Below are 19444 nucleotides of genomic sequence, written 5' to 3' on the forward strand. Positions count from 1 at the left end.
ATATAAGACCTCAACCGTGCGTAGAAAACCCTGCGCCGTAGATCGAAGATTTTTATAAAGGGTGGATCTGTAGCTCTTTGGTTTCTCCTGATATTTTCCCAGAGAGCTACATCTAATTCCGAATTGTTTCATATTGATTTTTAATGCACACCACGGATATGAAACGTCTTATAATGAATACTCCAAGATATTTAATCATGAAATGGTTTTAAAAAATTTACCCTATATATACTTGAATTTATCATTAGCACTTCTTCAGATGGTTTTCAATTTTTATATTGGTAGAACAATGTTTTGCAGAGTTTGATGATAGTCTAAAAGTGGGATTAAAATTATCTTTCCTTAATGAGAATCTTTAAAAAAAAAACCACTTTTTTTTTTTACTATTCCTTATCAGAATTTTGTTGTTGTATTTGACATACCCCCTTTGGCTGTGTTTCCCCTAATATCTATGTATCTCTTTTCCTCTGAAATGTAACCCCTCCAAAACAAACACAAAAAAACTTTTTAAAACCCATCTTGGTTTCAATGCTGAATACAATATTTTTTTTAAAATACATGTATTATCATTCTTAGGAACATTTCGTGGAAAATGATTTTCTATAAATCTCTTCAAAATCATTCACATACCTTCTAATTTATATGTAAAACTTATACGGTACCAATTTTGATGCACCAGAAGCGCATTTCGACAAATAATGTCTCTTCAGTGATGCTCAAGCCGATATGTAATAAAGCTCGACGTCATCATGCATAGAATAGTCAAAATCGTATCAGAATGAGTTGGAAACTTCGTCATCTGTGTGGTGCGATTTCAAAGTTTCTTACTATATACTAAAGGACTGTAATTAGTAATTAAAACATGCTTTAATTTGCTGTCATATTTATTTAATGTTCTGTATATTTATCATATCTTTATTTCTATCCTTTATACTAGGGCTCCTGCTCCCGTTCTCTAAGGCATTAGAACATTAAGATTCATTTAAACAATGAAAATACCATTAGGATTATTTGTTTTCGTTATAAAATTAACTTTTTATATGACATGCGCTGGAAAAACAAGCATCCCCATACTATACTGAGAGAAAGCGTGCGCGCCAATTGCATTTTGGTTACAAAAAACTCAGAAAAAATCTTTGAGGTAAGCCAATATTTGTCAAAATGTTTACTTTGCTTGGATGCGTGTGTCAAAACTTTTCCGCTGACTGTTCATTTGCAAGGGGGCATTAGGATAAAAGTAGATTAACGTTGTTCTGAAGTAATTAAGGGATCTGATGGTGGTGCTGGACCCGAGCACCGTTGTTTGTTCTTATCGCTGCTGATCACTTAAATATTGCTACAGGAACCGGCTAGTGTTTCAAAATACAATAATGGATTTCGAAGATTAGCTCTCCAGCGGGCGGAATAGGAAACGAAGTCCGTCTGAAACATCCCTTTTCTCGTGTCATTTACCGATATTTTGGGTCATTTATCTGCCATGTACATGTATACATAGATCTTGAAGATAAAACCCATGATTGAAATAATTAAATACATTAGAAATAATAACTTTTCTGTTGAATTCTCCCACTATTTTCAGGTGGATGTAGTTTTCAACGGAACAAAGCAGAAAAGGAGAAATGTAGATCAGTTTTTCAATTTCCTTTTTTTAGTTTTAAAAGTATTAAAACACAAATGAACTATCTATCTTGTACGGTTCAGTAGTTGTGACTAAGATCTTCGCTCTCAGGGGCAGAAATCTCAATGTATGTGCAATGAAAGCATAAGCATATACAATGAAAAGCCTCTACAACAAGACATGTATACATGTACTACAAGAACCAGTGTAATGTCACAGTGAATTTCGTCAGTTATGTATATAGATACATGATAAGATTAAGGATTGTACGAATATCACAATATAAAACAGCCAGTGAGCATGTCACTCAATACTATATAATATGTATTCATAAGTCAAAATAGTGAAGAGACAGCGGACATGTGCATGTTGTTTGTTAAACTAGTTGGATACTTTTAACCGACATCTAACCTCACACTGATCAATATTACTAGTACATATTGTACATGTATATCGTGTATGGGCGATATACCTTACCTTCCCAAATTGTTTTTTAGGGAAGTTGCAAAATTATACATGTAATACATACTACAATTAGTATTTTATTAATTTTTTTTTTTTTTTTTTGCTATTTATTTCCGACAATATTATTGGAGCTTCACTCATTTCTAGAAGCGAGTGGCATCGCCTGTTGGTTTAGTGTATTTTGTCACTTGAAATTTAGATTTCAAACTTAAATGTAAATGGAAGCCAAAACGGCAGAGGTTTTAGTTTTGATCTGTATGTACATAATACGATTTTTAAGGATTTATGCGGGCTTCGGAACCACCTGTTATTGGTGAATCTAACTAGGTAATCATGATGAATATATAATATGATAATAAATGATATAAATAAAGATTGGAACATAGACAGGATATTTTTCTTAAAGTATTAGTAAGACATTCCTATTCGATTTCCCCCCTCTAATCGGAAAAGACTTACTATTGTATTTATATTTACTGAAGAATTTATAAGTTTCTTAAATTTCCAATGCGATCAGATTACATTTTTTGGGCTTTAAAAAAATATTTATTTATTTATTTTTATTTTTGGTGGGTTTTTTTTTATTTGGTTGAGATTTTTGTGTGTGGGCTATTTTTTTTTTTTTTTTTTTTTACTGTTATTTGTTTATTTATTTATTTATTTATTTTTAGAAGTCATCGGTTGGTGGATCCAAAAAATGGCAAAATCATCCGAGAATGTATTTTCAAATTTATTTATTTATTTTTTTAAAAGAATCATGAAAATACAAATCACTTGATCACAATTTTCTGTTTTGTCTTTTGATTTAATAGTGGAAACAGTATTCAAATTACAAAACATCTATACAAAGTGCTTTTATATATACAGGTATATAGTGAAAGACATTTTTTCAAGCAACAAAGAAATGTTATAATTATGTCGGTCTTATTTTGTTAATATGAAAGACGATTTGAAAAAAATATATCATGGAGCCAAAACATACAGACGTCATACACTGGAAAATTACATGAAAATATTATGAATAGTATGTCATAGTCTGTATTTGATACTAAGATCTAGAGAAATATGTTTTGTGCATTTCAAATTTGGGGAAAGAAATGTGACTATACATGTACTTGGTAAATGCATTATTTTATCCGACTTTCGTTTTCATGCCCGCATTAGTTAATTTAGCTCTGAAATAATTTATTTCGCTTTTGAACTTGGATACCGATCTCCGATGCTAAAGAGAAAATTTTCATGTACCCTTTCATAGTTTAAGTGGAATTTCTTGGAGACCTCAGTATATGTCAACAAATTTGACTCATTGATTGTAATATTTAAATTTTTTGATTTTTGTAACAGTATAATTCAGTAGAAAGGAGATCATATAATCTTCCTCTTTTCTATTCAAAACTCCACAGTGGTTTCCTTTTGACGTTTTACCTGAATGTGTTGAACCAGAAAAAAAGTTTTATCTGAGTAATACTGGAAACTCTAATTCAGCTGCAGAATTTTATCAGATTAATGGCAGCGTTTTATAGTCCGGTTCGGCTCGCATGTTAGATTCATATTGATTTTTTAAAAAGTAATTTCTATACGTTTAAAATGACCTGATGATACATGTATATATAGTTTTTCCATCTTGTACTTGTAATACATGTAGATAATGGGAATAGATGACATTTTACCAGGAGCTTTCTTAATAAATCAATTATGGGGTATTTTTTCCCTTTCATTTGTCAAAAACATGCGGATACCTGTACATTGTATATAATTTCCATCGACTCCAATGTTGAATTGATATAGCAATATTTTCTTTTGATGATAGGATTATTTATAAATTTCTAGTGTAATTTGTGTTTGGGAAAATTTTTAAATTGTCGTAATAATATACAACACTAGGTATCATGGAACATTAGTCGACTAGATATTGAATCTAAACCTGATTATCCAACACATGAAAAAGAAATTTTCAACAACTGTAAATGTTTACCAAAAATCATACACGATTTATAGAGTTTGCTGGATTTCAGTAAAGAACTGTTTACTGAGTATGACCATTTATTTCCTTTGGTCATTTTTGTTAGAATTTTTTTTTATTATGATTTTATTTTTCAAATCTGTTTCAACGGAAGTGAAGATGTGAACACAATCCAGTCACTACGTTTGTTATAAAATGTGAACAATATTCTTCTTAGATTTTTCTACTTCCTGATTATATAAGGCGTGCACTTATCTAAAAATTCGCAGTGGACTTTTAAAGATCACGAGGGCTGTTCTGAAATTGTTCAGATACCGTAATTCCTCTACCACATCTTGACAATTGATGAAAATTAGCGTATTTGTACAACACTATCTCATTAATAATTTACTATAAAATTAGTTTATAACTTTGATTTCTTACGTGGTTATTCATATATGTTGCAGAATGTGGTATGCGAAATATCAATTACACGTGATTTTGAAATTCGTCATATAGGGTGTCAAATTCTGTGAAACAATTAGAAGAATTATTCATCAACTTCGACTTCACATTAATGATGGGGGTCATCAACTACTCTATAAACACTTCTATTCCTCAGATAATCCCATGTTGTCCAGGAGGGTGAGAATTATTACTATCATACTACAAGTAACAGCCTAAATTAAAGTTTTATAGACAACGAGAAGATCACTGCTGGGTCAAGACACTATCGGTACTGCTCTTCCAACATGGATGTATTGATAAAATAGATAACGTGGGAAATCTGACAAGTCCACATTGGAATAACGTCACGTGATAGGACATCCATCGCACAAAGACTTAAACGTAGCCATGGACATCGTATATACAAAAGATCTAAATATACACGATGCCTTGTGTGATTCACTGTTATCAACAGACAATTTAGTCTGCATCACATTTGTAAAAAATTTCACTTTGATTACAAATTTTTAATACGTTATTTGAAGAAGCTAAAGCTAGCCCAGACTTGGGTTTTTTAACACTAAAATATACTAGTAGACTGAATTCTGTGGTTATGGCTGTTGCCCATCACAGGCTCTTTAAACCACCGCGGGTTACGGATGATGATACTTCTTAATCACACTAAATGAAATTTACAAACAAAGGAAAGAATGTCGTCAACATAAGCAGCATTCTTCGTCATTAAAAAGTTCAGTTTTGTATTTCATCATATTTCAAGCACAAGTTCTGCTCCTAATATTTCTTACAAATATAATCTTACTACTGCATCTAAACCTTTTAATTACAAGCTTTACAGTGCCTAGATATCATCCTAAACTATAGTCCACGTATCATTACCGGTGATGTCGATATAGTTAAAAAGGATGACCTGAAGTCACTGATTTCAAAAGGTCCGAAATTCAGAGAGCCCCGATCTCTAAATTGGCGACAGACCTTCATCTCTGTATTAAATTCTGCTGACGATTATGTGGTACGATGAGCTTAATATGAAAAGGAGGAACTTGATACCTTGTCAAAATGAATAAAAAAGTATGAGAGGAATACTTAAAGAAGGTGTTGCACGTCTCATGTTAATTTCCCTAAAGGTGTTGCATGAAAGATCGATAAAATTAAGTTATTCAAATATATGATAAAACCAATTGGAACTTATGTCTTGATTCAAACATTTGTGAAAATAAGTTTAAAAGACGTGTATTGACAAAACTTAGCCAAAATAATTCGAGTTTAAATCAAGCAATAAGCAATTTATATGATCTTTAGCGTTAAATTGGAGGGGTATCCCCGAATTTCAGAAAAACTGCCTCCGTGAAAAAAAATAAATTTAGCATGAACATGTTCTTCAAGTTTTTCACTAAAAAAAAAACTGTCACTTTGAAATTTTGTTTCACGAAAGCATTTCTTTGTAAATTTCTAAAAATCGAAACTACTTCACTGATATTATTTTCAACTTCACCTGTACGTTAATTTTCATTAGAAGTGTATGGTCTATTGCGTGGTTAAGTAGGTAAGATCATCGACTTTTATATGTAAAGGTGTTTTCTTTTTTAAATCGATTAGGTTCGAATCCCTCACGAACAGTTTTTTTTTCTTATTACGTTTTCCATCTAGATTTTTTCTTAATTGAAACACACTTCTAGTTTTTATAAATGTTTGTCAAATCTCTGTTTATTACAATGTGCCGAGTTTTAAATAAAGTTCAACCTGGACACTGTTTAGGTTGTGAATAGGACTCGCAACAAACACGCCGAATACAGCATGCAATACCTGTGTTTTAATAGTCAAGGTTGTATATCTTTCTGCGTGAAAGCACAGGGACTAAGCCCGTTTTGGGCCCGAACTCTGTGATACCATAATTTATGGTATCACAGAGTTCGGGCCCAAAACGGACTTAGCCCCTGTAAGTGAAAGGTGTTGACAAAGACATTTTACGAAAAACCGTTGTGAACTTTTCAAAGCTTTGAAAGAAAAACTTTAAGGCCAAACAAGGTAAATAACCGTTAAACAGTTTATGTGGATAAGATGATATGTATTCCAGTAGCAAACTGCTATAATGGTGAATCAATGTTTTCAGATGCATGTACTTCGAATTATGTTGAACTTTATTAATGCATATTAAACTTCCCATATTTTGTTTTGTGGTCAGAGTTATGAACAGTTGCCAACTGTTGGTTGTAGAAAATAATACATACGAGTATACGAGCTTTTAGACTGTAGTAGTATAGAATATTAGATAATTGATACACTCGTAACATGTAACCGTATACATTGTATTTGATACTCAGAAGAAGAAAAAGACAATTTAATTTTCACGATTTCAAAAATTATGATTAGACTACATGTATAATGTATTGACAAATATAATGTATTAGGCTTGCCCTTAGTACTGGGGAATCCTACATGTATTTAAATGGCAAATAGTGTACGCAATAAGAGTATAGATATGGATGAAGGTCAGTTCCACGTCACGAGAGCTAGCACGGAGCTCCGATTAGGGAAAATTCCCACTCGGTGCAACACCCTCTTTCTACTTACACATTAATCCAAAAGTGCTTTCTATTCATCCTTCTGTATTTAGTAAACCAGACGTGAGGTTACATGTGGAATATGTATTGGTTCCAGCTGACAAAGATTGTGAGAACATTGTCTTTGTACGCCTCACTATTACAACTGCATTTTAAACGAACATTGCTTTAGTAATAATACTTATACTCAAGTTTCCTTATAAAAGCTGAAATTCTTCAAAATTACGCTTCAGATTTAAACACTTTTGATATCCCAACCAATGAGACGGATAGCGTTACCGTATCTACATGTATATTGGATTCCAAAACTTCACAAAAACCCTTAAAAACAGAGTGACATTTCTGGATCCAGAAAATGTTCTAGCAAGCCCCCATCTTCCCTCCTCACTAATATATATCAACTACTTAAAAGGAGAAAACTTTGATGGATTGTATCACAACATATGCAAGAAGTGGTGTAAATCAAATGTGGATTCTTAAAATTTAGATCACAAAACTTTTCACAAATCAACAGCATGTAAACGTATCACTTTTCAACAACTTACAACACCACTCCTCACGAGGTATTAAAGACTAGGCTTTTTGACATCAAAGACAAAAATACAAAATACGGAAATGTTATTATTATCTATTAAACACCGCTCTTATTCTACACACAAGTTATCTTGAGTTGATATTAAAAAGATGCTAGAGTTCCACTTTGACAATATTTACTTGGTCTTTGGTGATAAAGTATTTCAACGGTTATTTGAAATTTCCATGGGCATGAGTTGTGCTCCTTTATTAGCTGACCTTTTTTTATTTCAATGAGGAAGAATTTATTCATAAGCTTCTACTTGATGAGAAAAAATATCTTGCTCTACCCTTCAACTAACAATTAGATACTTCGACATTTTATCTATTAACGAAGTTCATTTTCATTCATATTCTGATTCAATATATCCCAGTTAACTCAAAATAAAGGACACCACAGTCTTCCACATTTGCGTCACATTTAGGTATCTTATTGAGAATAGATGTTAACGACGAAAACTAACACCTCAACTTTGTGACAAGCGGGATGACCTAACCTTCTCCATGGTCAACTTATAATATGTGCGCAACAATGTTCATTATCACCTACATATAGTGTTAGCGCATTTCAATACACTGGAGCATATTTAGTATGACCAATTCTTAAATCGAGGTAAGCTACTGACAAATAAGCTGGTGTTTCGTGTTTTCAATCAGTGGCGGATTTAAAGGCGCGCGGCAGCCGGCGCGCGCCCCCACTAAAATTTTCAAATTTAAGGTAAATCGTGGTATCTTGTCTAGAAAAATGTACTAAACAATAAAAGAAGCAATAATTTCTCCTACTCCCGGAGAAATAAATGACAAAATCTTTTGATTTTTTGATTAACTTTATTGGGAGAACTTAATAAAATGACGCAAATTTAAAGGGTTTCTGGAAAACATTAAGTTCACCTTATCAAAAATGATCGAAATAGTACAAAAGACTTAAATAGGAGACATATTTCAAACCCTATAAAATCTTTAAAATCCAGGAGCTTTCGGGAACTTCGTCCCCTGGACTCCCTGTCTCATAAAGTGGCGCCCCCAGTAACCGCAATTCCTGGATCCGCCCCTGTCAATAGTCTCTAAAGTTTATACAACCATTTTACAAATTCAATGGTCGTTATTATCGATCTAATAAATTTACAAATACAACCTGTCATTGGGTCGAATACTGTCTGACGTGTTTCATACCAGTTGTTAGGCCGTTCATTACATACCAATTTTGACTACGGATTACTCCGTTTACCTGATTAAGACAGAGATCTCACGGCGGGTGTGACTGGTCAACAGAGGATGCTTACTCCTTCTATACACCTGATCCAACCTCTGGTGTATCCAGGAGTCTGTGTGTGCCCAACTCTTAATTTTGAATTCGAGATTGATTACTGTTCGTTATTTTCACTTTTTTGCAAGTAACGGAAAAAATTAGCTCCTCCCATAGATAACCTGAATTCAATCTCAACTCAAATATGAAATTGAACGTAAGGTGGTAGCTGCGGACTGTCATACAATTTTATGTTGAACTAGGAAAAAAGTCTGTAGTTAGAGAAAATCCTTAAGTAGTACGAAAGGAATTTTGAAGGTGGTATATCATTTTTATCTTAACCTGTCGCTTGATTTGATGGAGGCAGACACTATGAACAGGTGGTAACTATTGTCTGCAAATTGACGGGAGCAGTTTACAGAGTTTGTTCGGTGATGCAACCATGTCATAAACTTAAATATTATATAATGCATGAAATGAAATTAGGTGGCCTTGCCACGTCCCCAATCAATCGTCACTCGTGATATGTAAATGATGACTGATGTCGTTCATTTACCTTGACATAGTCTACAGTGGTGTAGTTAGTGTTCGGGACCCAGTTTCACGAACGTTTGCTAATTCATTTATTTGTGAACTTAATCACCGTACTAGTCGCGGTGGCCCAGTGTGTACACATGTAGGAGAACCCGGGTTCGAGTCTTCACCTCGTAAAACTCAAGAACAAAGCATCATGACTGTTCCTTCACCAAGCGTCCAGTATTAGAAGAAGAAGTCCAAGTCTTTCGGATGTGACCTTAACAAAGGGCTCATGGGCGATACCATTCACCTGAGTCACATTGGCCCCGCTGTTCTTCAGAAGAAAATAATTAATACTCTCATTATATCCACAAAATGTTTTGGCTCAATATTATGACCCCAATCCTAGGATTTTTTGCCCTCTTTATTACCACGAAAAAGTTTAAACCCATATCATGACCACTCCTAAGCTCCACGGGGTCATGACTTAACCGAGCTTGAATCCACATAGCCTAGGGATGCATCAATTTATACTACTAACATGGTATTGATGTTCTGAAGAAGATTATTGAAAAACTACTTTCTTGTCTGTAGTTTTGTACTGCATAAAATTTGATCACTTTTTCTAGTCCTACCCTTACCCCAGGATCTATAATTTGAAGGGGAAAAACGAGAGAGAGAGAGAGAGAGAGAGAGAGAGAGAGAGAGAGAGAGAGAGAGAGAGAGAGAGGATATAACTCTGCCAAAAGTTTTCTGACTGGAACCAAATAATAATCTCATGACATATCTATAGGTCCCTTGATTGGTCAATATCTATAGGGCCCTTGATTGGTCAATATCTATAGGGCCCTTAATTGGTCAATATCTATAGGGCCCTTGATTGGTCAATATCTATAGGGCTCTTGATTAGTCAATATCTATAGGGCCCTTGATTAGTCAATATCTATAGGGCCCTTGATTGGTCAATAAAAAAATCTTTACGATATATCTATATCACAAATTTCAAAGCAAAATGTCCATGTTTGACTGAAAGAATCAACGGAATTGTTCAAAAGTCCAAGGGGGCACAAATGTGTCAAAATTATCTAACCAGAACCAAATAAGGACTAGACCTGGATGTTCTCATGATGTCAGCAGAGATAATGAACAGAAACGGAATGATGACGGAAGGACGGAAAAGCTAGGGCAACACCATATGCCCCGGTCACTTCATGGGTGGGTGGGTGGGGGTGTACAACAATTGAATCATCGCATACAAAAATTGGAGTCATAATGGCGGCTTTTAAGAATTATGTCATCATACAAAAAGGTGCAAATGCCCAAAATACGTCGTCTGAGCGATGAATACATCTTAACACACACCATTCTCATGTGTGGTACCAAATTATTTTTGCAAGGAGTGTGCCAACCTTTTGGCAAGAAAAAACCTAACCCTCTTAAGATGAGCATCTGAGCATAATGGACCAATGGTCACTAAAATAATAAGAGTACAAAAGAGGCAGGGACTGATAAACCTACACGACATATACCGTAATTTAATCTTAGTTTTCAACTATGCCCAGACGCCGGGTGTGAATTTCTTATGTTTTCGTCATGTATTGATGTTCTCTGGTATGGGGTGTTACTTGATTGAAACAATATTCGGTTTCCCTGCCTGATCAATTTCTTATCGGTTAATTTCTACTGATAAACGAAGTAGTGACTGTTCAAACTGTACCAAAGTCGATGACTATTTGACAATGCAGTAACGCACAGTACCGTCAGTCAAAGGTTTACATTATCCAGAAGATTGTTGTTGGCAAAATAGGGAAAGGTGTAAATATTAATACGTCTATTCCTAATCTGTAGTTAAACATGGAGTATGAATACAATTGTTACATCCATCACCGGTAATTATGTAAATTAGAAAGGATAGAAGGATATCAAACAAAGCGCTTCAGCATATATTCATTTCTGTGTGTGTGTGGTAACACATTATTATTAGTAAGCATTATGTAATGATACACACAAGAATGTAAGGTGAATTTTATACTTCATTGCCACCTATGAATAATTATAACTCTTACTAAATACTTCGGTGTAAGATGTAGATCTGTAGCTCTCTGGAAATAAATTGGGACGGGCCTCTCTGGTCTAGAAATATATTGGGACGGGCCTCTCTGGTCTAGAAATATATTGGGACGGGCCTCTCTGGTCTGGAAATATATTGGGACGGGCCTCTCTGGTCTAGAAATATATTGGGACGGGCCTCTCTGGTCTAGAAATATATTGGGACGGGCCTCTCTGGTCTGGAAATATATTGGGACGGGCCTCTCTGGTCTAGAAATATATTGGGACGGGCCTCTCTGGTCTAGAAATATATTGGGACGGGCCTCTCTGGTCTAGAAATATATTGGGACGGGCCTCTCTGGTCTAGAAATATATTGGGACGGGCCTCTCTTGTCTAGAAATATATTGGGACGGGCCTCTCTGGTCTGGAAATATATTGGGACGGGCCTCTCTGGTCTAGAAATATATTGGGACGGGCCTCTCTGGTCTGGAAATATATTGGGACGGGCCTCTCTGGTCTAGAAATATATTGGGACGGGCCTCTCTGGTCTGGAAATATATTGAGACGGGCCTCTCTGGTCTAGAAATATAATGGGACGGGCCTCTCTGGTCTAGAAATATATAAATCAATTCATAGGTCACTTAGCTCATATATCCTGATTTAGAGGTCATGCGCATCCAAATACATTTAATTTACATAAATGTTTTGAAGCGAGTAAGAAGTCTGCACAATTCTTCTGAAATATTTTACATCTTGATTACAACGACTGGTTTAAGCTTTTAAATTTCCTGCACTCATTCTCGATTGCCAGGGTCATACAATGTACCATGGTTGTTATATATGTATATATAACAATTATTCTAGTCTAGGCGGGAAAGTTTGAAAGAAAACCCGAATGCAATTTATTTTTAACCTAAAAGTTAAATGCGCATATGTTGATGGGGGTATTCTTTTCCTCAATATAGCATCAATGCAAATTACATAAAGGTTTAAAATAAACGATATTTGAAATATAATTATCATAAGATTGTATATCTTACGTGCAATAAAGGTCCACATTTACAGTCTCATAGCTGACATTGTTTTTCTTTGATTACGGGTGAATCTGTTATCACTATATTTACATCTCTGTAGAAATAAGGATAAGCATGAAGAGAGAAACTATTTAAGCCGCTGAAGTAAACCATCAAATAAATGTTCTTTTTCTTCCGAGGGAAATACGAGATCTATGTGGAGTGATTTTTTTTTTTTTAGGAAAAAAAGAAGTTTGCGTGTGACTGCATCAGCTGGATAGAATTAAGCATATGTCTCTGTAATCACGCATTTCCTTCACAGCATGGACTCAAATCCGTGTTTATTTGTTTCTCCTGATGCGGGTGAATTATGAAAATAAAAGGCAATCTCGCGATCAGTGGTGTCCAATTCAAATAAATTTCTAGACTTTCCTTTACCTTTCTTCCGTGGAAATCGACAACAATATATTTATTTTAAGCAATTTATTTTATGGGAATCAGTCGCTACAAATAAATTATTTTAGTATATATATAAAATGTATCAGCACAGGTGCATAGATGAATTGAACGACGAATTCATGTCTAGATTTGAATTCCTCACACAGTGTTATTTTCTGTCTTCCTCGTCTTTTTCCCTCATTCATCTGTCGTCTTTTTCCCTCATTCATCTGAAGAAGAAAAATAGTTATAAATTATAAATCGTTTTTACACTAATATATTGAACATAATTATTGTAAATGCACGCTTGAAAATATTTATATACAATAGAAAAGAAAAAAAATTCAATTATTATGTACTGTAAATAACTTTTTAAAAAAAACAACAACCAACCAACCACAAATAATATGAAACAACAATAATAAATAAAAAATAATCATTATTATTATTATAATGATAAACAGAAAGGGGAAAATGCGAACAAACAAATCAAACACAGACCATCGCAGTGCTAGGTAATCACATTATTGTAGTAGAAAATTGTGTTATGTTTTGTATATTTATCATATTATTCATTAAATATTTTCAATATTCAATTCTTCTGCATTATTTGAATTTTTTAACGTTTAGCACGAGTAAAAGAAAGAATATTATCTATAACTTTTGTTTTCACAAAATTTAAAAAGAATATATTATTATAACCTTGTCCGATCATTACCCTTCTAATGTACCATGCAGTTTTCATGCTATATATATTCTTGAAAAAAGATGAACATTTAAATTTGGATATTTGCTAGTATTAATTTTGTGTCGTTTTACTACATGTACATTACACATGGTGTTTAAAATCGTATTTATCTATTCATGATCATTATTTGTTTATTTTACGGAAATTAACAAATAAATTTAAATTAACTACTCATAGCTGAACCATGATTATTCTATCTAAAAGATACGTCATGTACCGGGAGTTTGTGTACAGTAATAACCTGTTTGTTTCATTATGCTTGTCTTGGGCACGAGAAACATAGGACAAAAATCTACTGAATGTAACTTACAACCGCGTAGGTTTCATATTCATGGAGATTATCCACTAAAACAGATGCAAAATAAACAGTTGGCCAATAAGGATAAACAAAAACCTGCACGCGATCACCCGCTCTACTACAGATTTACGAATGGGGGTCTCGCGGGACCATCGTTAGAATTTCTCAGCTTATTTGTTATATCGGTGGGCGAGAATCATATACTATCATGTACAATCAGATAAATCACTAATTACACAACGCACGGCAAATTAGCTCTCCATGGAGAAAGAGATATGAAATGGTAATTTTGCAGTTCCTCTTATGCATAATTATACATACATAATAAAGCTATTTATATAATTCAAAAATTATTTTTGACTCCAGAAAATTAAGTGGAAGAAAAGAATTGGAGAGAAAAAATATAATATCCAGTAAATGTTCATTTTATCTAAAATATTGCAGAATAACCTTCAAGTAATTCATGAAAAGCACATATTGTAATTTTCTAAATAAACTTCAGAATAAACAGATTGTTGATATATTTCTTGTTTTATATGATTTTGCGAAAGTCGTAAGGAAGCCCGTTTTAAAGATGTAAGTAATATTTTGTTGCATATACATGTACATGTATATAGCAACCTGTGTTATAACAATATTGAACGCAATCCTTGTGGGACTTTCTGTCATTTTAAACCTGCAACATAATGTTGTTTATTTTCATTGTTATAATTAATTGCTTGTTGTAATTGCTTGTTGGTGAATAAACAATATATATAATCTTAATCAGCATTACGATCTTTCTAATTGGTTGGCTTTGTTTTGTTCCCTTTTAGTTTATTAATTAATTTATTTTGGTAGAGCGTGGATACTGTCTATAATATTATAAGATATACTATTTGGCAATTTGTCGCAGAAAGTTAGTTTAAAAAAGTAAAGTAAAAATTCTAATCTAACGAAAACGGCGAGGGGTTACATCCTACACTGGCAAAAAAAAAAAAAAAAATCTTATTTCAATCAACGCAGACAAATTATGTCTTACAATAATTTCGATTTCAGTTTGATGAAAATAGTTAAATGATAGATACATATTGAAAAGCTCTGAAGTGAGTGTGTGTACACAAGCAATGGATATTTAGATGCGGTTTTTTAGCAGTTAGGATGGACAATTGAAGAAGAGGTCTAGTCTGATTTCTAAAAAGTACGTTTTGTTCTCTGGATACTGTTTAATTAAGTTTTAAAGTCATCATTATATTCTAAAAGAATTTAAGGTACTACCGCATGTATTACATGTATATGTTAACACACATTTCATGAACTGACAAATACATGTATATATATTAAAATAGTCAAAACAGTTCCAAATAATTAATTATACACGTGCACGTCGAATGTTAAATATCTGGAAGGGTCATTCATGCAATTTAAAATGTACGTATAAAATTAGTTGATGTATTTAATGTTTGTGAAAAATCTCAGATCAATTTATTTCTAACGGAGTGCTCCATTACATGAGCTGAATAATTCAATTAATTATTTACAAGTTACCGAAAGTATAGGAAAATCAACCTTTTCTCTTAAATAACATTTTTTTTATTCAATTCTTCCTAAAAAGAAAATAAATAAATAATAATAGTTAAATAAAAAATAATTGTATGGAATCAAATAAATACACAGTTATATGCAACTTTCCTTTAATTAACCTATCCAAATACATAATGTAGTTTCCAATCAAACACAAGGCTAAAAAAAAAATGAAATGTTTATACTTTTTTTTTATGATAACGGTTTTAAATGCAGTAGCACATGGATGGTCTTTCAGACAAAAAAACAAAAACAAAGATACTCTTATCAGTGTTGCCACACATTAAAAAAGTATGCTTGATAATATTCACTTGATATAAACCAACCTGTTTATTTATTTACCTAAAAACACTAAGATAAACTTTGAATAATGATTTTAACTTTATTTACTATGAAACTCGAGATAAAACAACGGGTCTACCTGTCGCTCCAGTACGTGTAATGCATATGATTCAGCGAGTCGCTCTGTTGCCTGTAGGCGAAGGGGAATCCCGTCCCGGGGGTGGGGACGGCGGTGTAGTCATTCAGTTGTGTGTATGTAGGGGCATGTGATGGGGATATCTGCATGGCTTGCTGCATTGCGTTGTAGCTGCACTGTGTCAGTGAGGTACCCGGTGGTGGAACTCGACCCTGGGTACAAGAGCTGTAGTTGTTAATCTGGTTCATAGCACTCGCCATTCCTTGTGAAGAATTGTGCGCCAAAGCTTGAGCCCATCCGGGGTATTGGGAATACTGTGAGTAGGGTGGGGGAGAAAAATAAGGCTTGGTGAAGGAGAATTGATTGTAAGGTGCACAGTGGCTGTCTGGGGAGAATATGGGTTTGGGAAGAGATAAAGCGGCGCGATATGGACGCCTCATTCTTCGGCGACGGCGGTAATTTCCTTTTTCAAACATGTCTTCAAACGCCGGATCCAAGGTCCAGAAATTTCCTTTTCTCTCACCACCACCTTCGCGGGGAACTTTCACGAAGCATTCATTTAAGCTTAGGTTGTGGCGAATACTGTTTTGCCAGCCTTTCTTATTTTTCTCGTAATATGGAAATTTGCTAATGATAAATTGGTATATTCCACTGAGCGTTAGACGTTTTTCCGTGGATTCTTTTATCGCCATGGCTATCAAAGCTACGTAAGAAAAGGGTGGTTTTTGATCAGGATCTGTGTATTTGTTTTCATCTTCAATTTTCACTTTTCCAGTAGAAGATTTAGAATTTTCCTCAAACTTTTCTGATTTAATTTTCTTGGTTTCCACGCATTCGTCCTCTTCGTTCTCAACAGTTTTACAATTCGAAGTGTTCTCAAGTCTTGCTGCAATTCCAAACGAAACCTTTGATCCATATTTACAATTCGATGAAAATTCGCTCGGCAAAAAAGAATGTTTCCATATTTTGTTATCAAAATTGTTTTCACTAAATCCTGATTCCAGAAATTTTGTTGGAGGTCGCATCAGCCGCATTTTGAACTCATACAAACTATCATTGGAGGCTGAGCTTGACAAAATTTCGTTTGTAGTCTCCGACATTTTGAGAACCAAACATACCTTTGACTAATGAAGCATATAATATAATATAAATTTTCGACGTCTTTCTGTCTATCTTTGATCACGTGGTAAGTGGAGGGAGTTGTTAGGGCGGGGTTGCAGTTGTCAGTTTCTGCTTCAGAAGCAAATACATGGATCTCAAATGACAGGCCAGTGCAGCAGAGAGAAAGCGTGAGTGGTGTGGCGGTACATGACTCGGTACAGATGCCATGGAAATTTAATTATAGAAGTTTACGGAAAGTGTCGGTTAAATCTATAACATTAATTAGGCACACATTTAGATGTACCTGTATCTCATGGACGGTATTATAATAAACATGATTATATCAATGAATAACGACAGTTAAAAAATAAATTAATAAATTCTCCATCGCTTTTAAAAGCTTCTTGTGACCAACGATGAAATTTGCGAAGAGGTCACATTTAATACATAAAATACACATAAATTATATACTCCCCCCCCCCTTTTTTTTTCATTTAAAAAAAATGTACATGAATAGCGAAAGAAGTAGCAAGAAGCTCTAAAATGACGTGCATTTACATTCAGTTTAGAGGTATTTCATAGCATATCCAGGAATATAATCATGTCAACAAATCTCGCATCACAAACAAGCATACTGTACAACAATAATGAAATTTAAAAAATAATAACGAATTCAACGATAAAGTGAAGGTTTTTAAACTATACGTCGAAAAGGTTTTCAAAATCACTAGATTTGTACGTAAACAATAATTAATATTCTACATAAAATGCAATTCAGTAGTTATCTTATACTCACACTTTTTGTATAACCTGACATATAAATACTATATGTAAGTAGACCGGTTGACGGTTACAGTAATTTAACGTAATATATAGACAGACGGTTTACAGTTTTGTTACACAACAAACACACGATACATGGGTTTACAGGATAAAACATAAATAACGGTAGATTATAACACATATAAACATATATATTTACAGTTTTCTAACACAATATTATATTTATTTATTCATCAATCAATGGCCCTCAGGGAGCATATACAATTTTAACAATTAAACATTCTAACTACATGGCATCATATATACACACATGTATCAAGGGTGGATCCAGAAGGTGAGGGGGGGGGTCCGAACACCCCCTCCCACTTCTTTTCGCGGACCAAAAAGTAAGAGCTTTTCTATTTTAACGAGTCTTTGAGTCAACATAATATGAAAGGTGGATACTTACATGAGATGCATCATTCAAATTTATCAACACCAGTATATCATTTAACTCTAGGATAAATAAGACGACACACATCAATAAAAATTTACGGTATTTTTGTCAGATACAAGTATCACTTACGCATTCTTCAAAAAAGTATATGCAACATAAAAGTTTTGTTCAAGAGGTAGACAATTTAAAAGTGAAAAAAAGTGCCAAAAAATGCACAGAATGCAGGATTTTGTACAATTTACCGCAGAGCTTCAGGGACCTAAGTGGCCCCCAGCCTATTGGGAGTAACCTTTAAATCAGCATTTTTTTTTTTTATTATTGAGAAATAAGGTATGAGTATGGCGATTAGAACGACTAGAACTTTGGAAACAAATAGTAAATATAAACTAAGCATTTTCATGTATAAAAACTGTCTCAAGATCCCCCTAAGACGTTTTGTACACAAGCAAAGGGTGTAAATGGGGGTGTGGATGGAGGTTGTGAAAGTACCTAAAAGAACAAATGCTAGACCCTCTCCCCCTTTCTCAAATCCCTGGATCCGCCAATGTGTATATTATATTCATATATGTTAAGGGGTTCGGTCTGGAATTGACTCATAACAATACTGATTGAAAATGCACTGTACAATAAGGATGCTATGGGAAGTAAAGTGAAACAGTGTTATAAAATGTTGTCACGAACACAGTGGGTAGTAAGGGGCGGTGTCTGTGCCAACTTAATCAGAATGGCAGTCTTGTACTCTACGTATTCGAGACAGTTGGGTTTACAGCAACATGACGCAACACATAGATAGATGGGTTTTACTGGATTATAACACGAAATATACACCGATAGGCATACGGTATTATAGCACATCATATCAATGGACTTAGAGCATCACAAGGCAACAGAGATCTGATTCCTCTGCAGGTCGACATGATGGGCCTCATGAACATAAACTGAGAATATACATTGTACATTGGTCAGAATTGCGAATTTGTATACACATGTACATGTATAACCTTGTCTTGCTAAAATTACACCAACACTTTTTTGACATTTACGCGTCTGCCGAATCTACCATTCATAGTACATGTAAATAACAAAATTATCGAATATAAATCAAAATTATTGAATATAAACAATAAGATTATCCAATATAAATAAAAAGATTAACGAATATAAATCAAGATTTATCGCATATATTTTTGCGCAGTTATCAAGATTT

General features: G+C 33.9%; 1 protein-coding gene across 1 annotated transcript in view; it reads right to left on the reverse strand.

The window, feature by feature from the left end:
- Nucleotides 1–12920: 12920 nt before the first annotated feature.
- LOC125646934 (forkhead box protein D3-like) overlaps nt 12921–19444 on the reverse strand; it is an 8756-nt gene continuing 2232 nt past the window's right edge. The window contains exons 1-2 of the mRNA XM_048873598.2: nt 15921–19444; nt 12921–13120 (exon numbers count right to left, since the gene is read on the reverse strand). The exon at nt 15921–19444 is cut by the window's right edge and continues 2232 nt beyond it. Of these exons, the coding sequence (XP_048729555.1) occupies nt 13117–13120; nt 15921–17017 (1101 nt within the window). The 5' untranslated portion in view covers nt 17018–19444 and the 3' untranslated portion in view covers nt 12921–13116. The remainder of the gene's footprint in view (nt 13121–15920) is intronic.

Source organism: Ostrea edulis, chromosome 1, assembly GCF_947568905.1.
Source record: "Ostrea edulis chromosome 1, xbOstEdul1.1, whole genome shotgun sequence".
Taxonomy (NCBI): domain Eukaryota; kingdom Metazoa; phylum Mollusca; class Bivalvia; order Ostreida; family Ostreidae; genus Ostrea; species Ostrea edulis.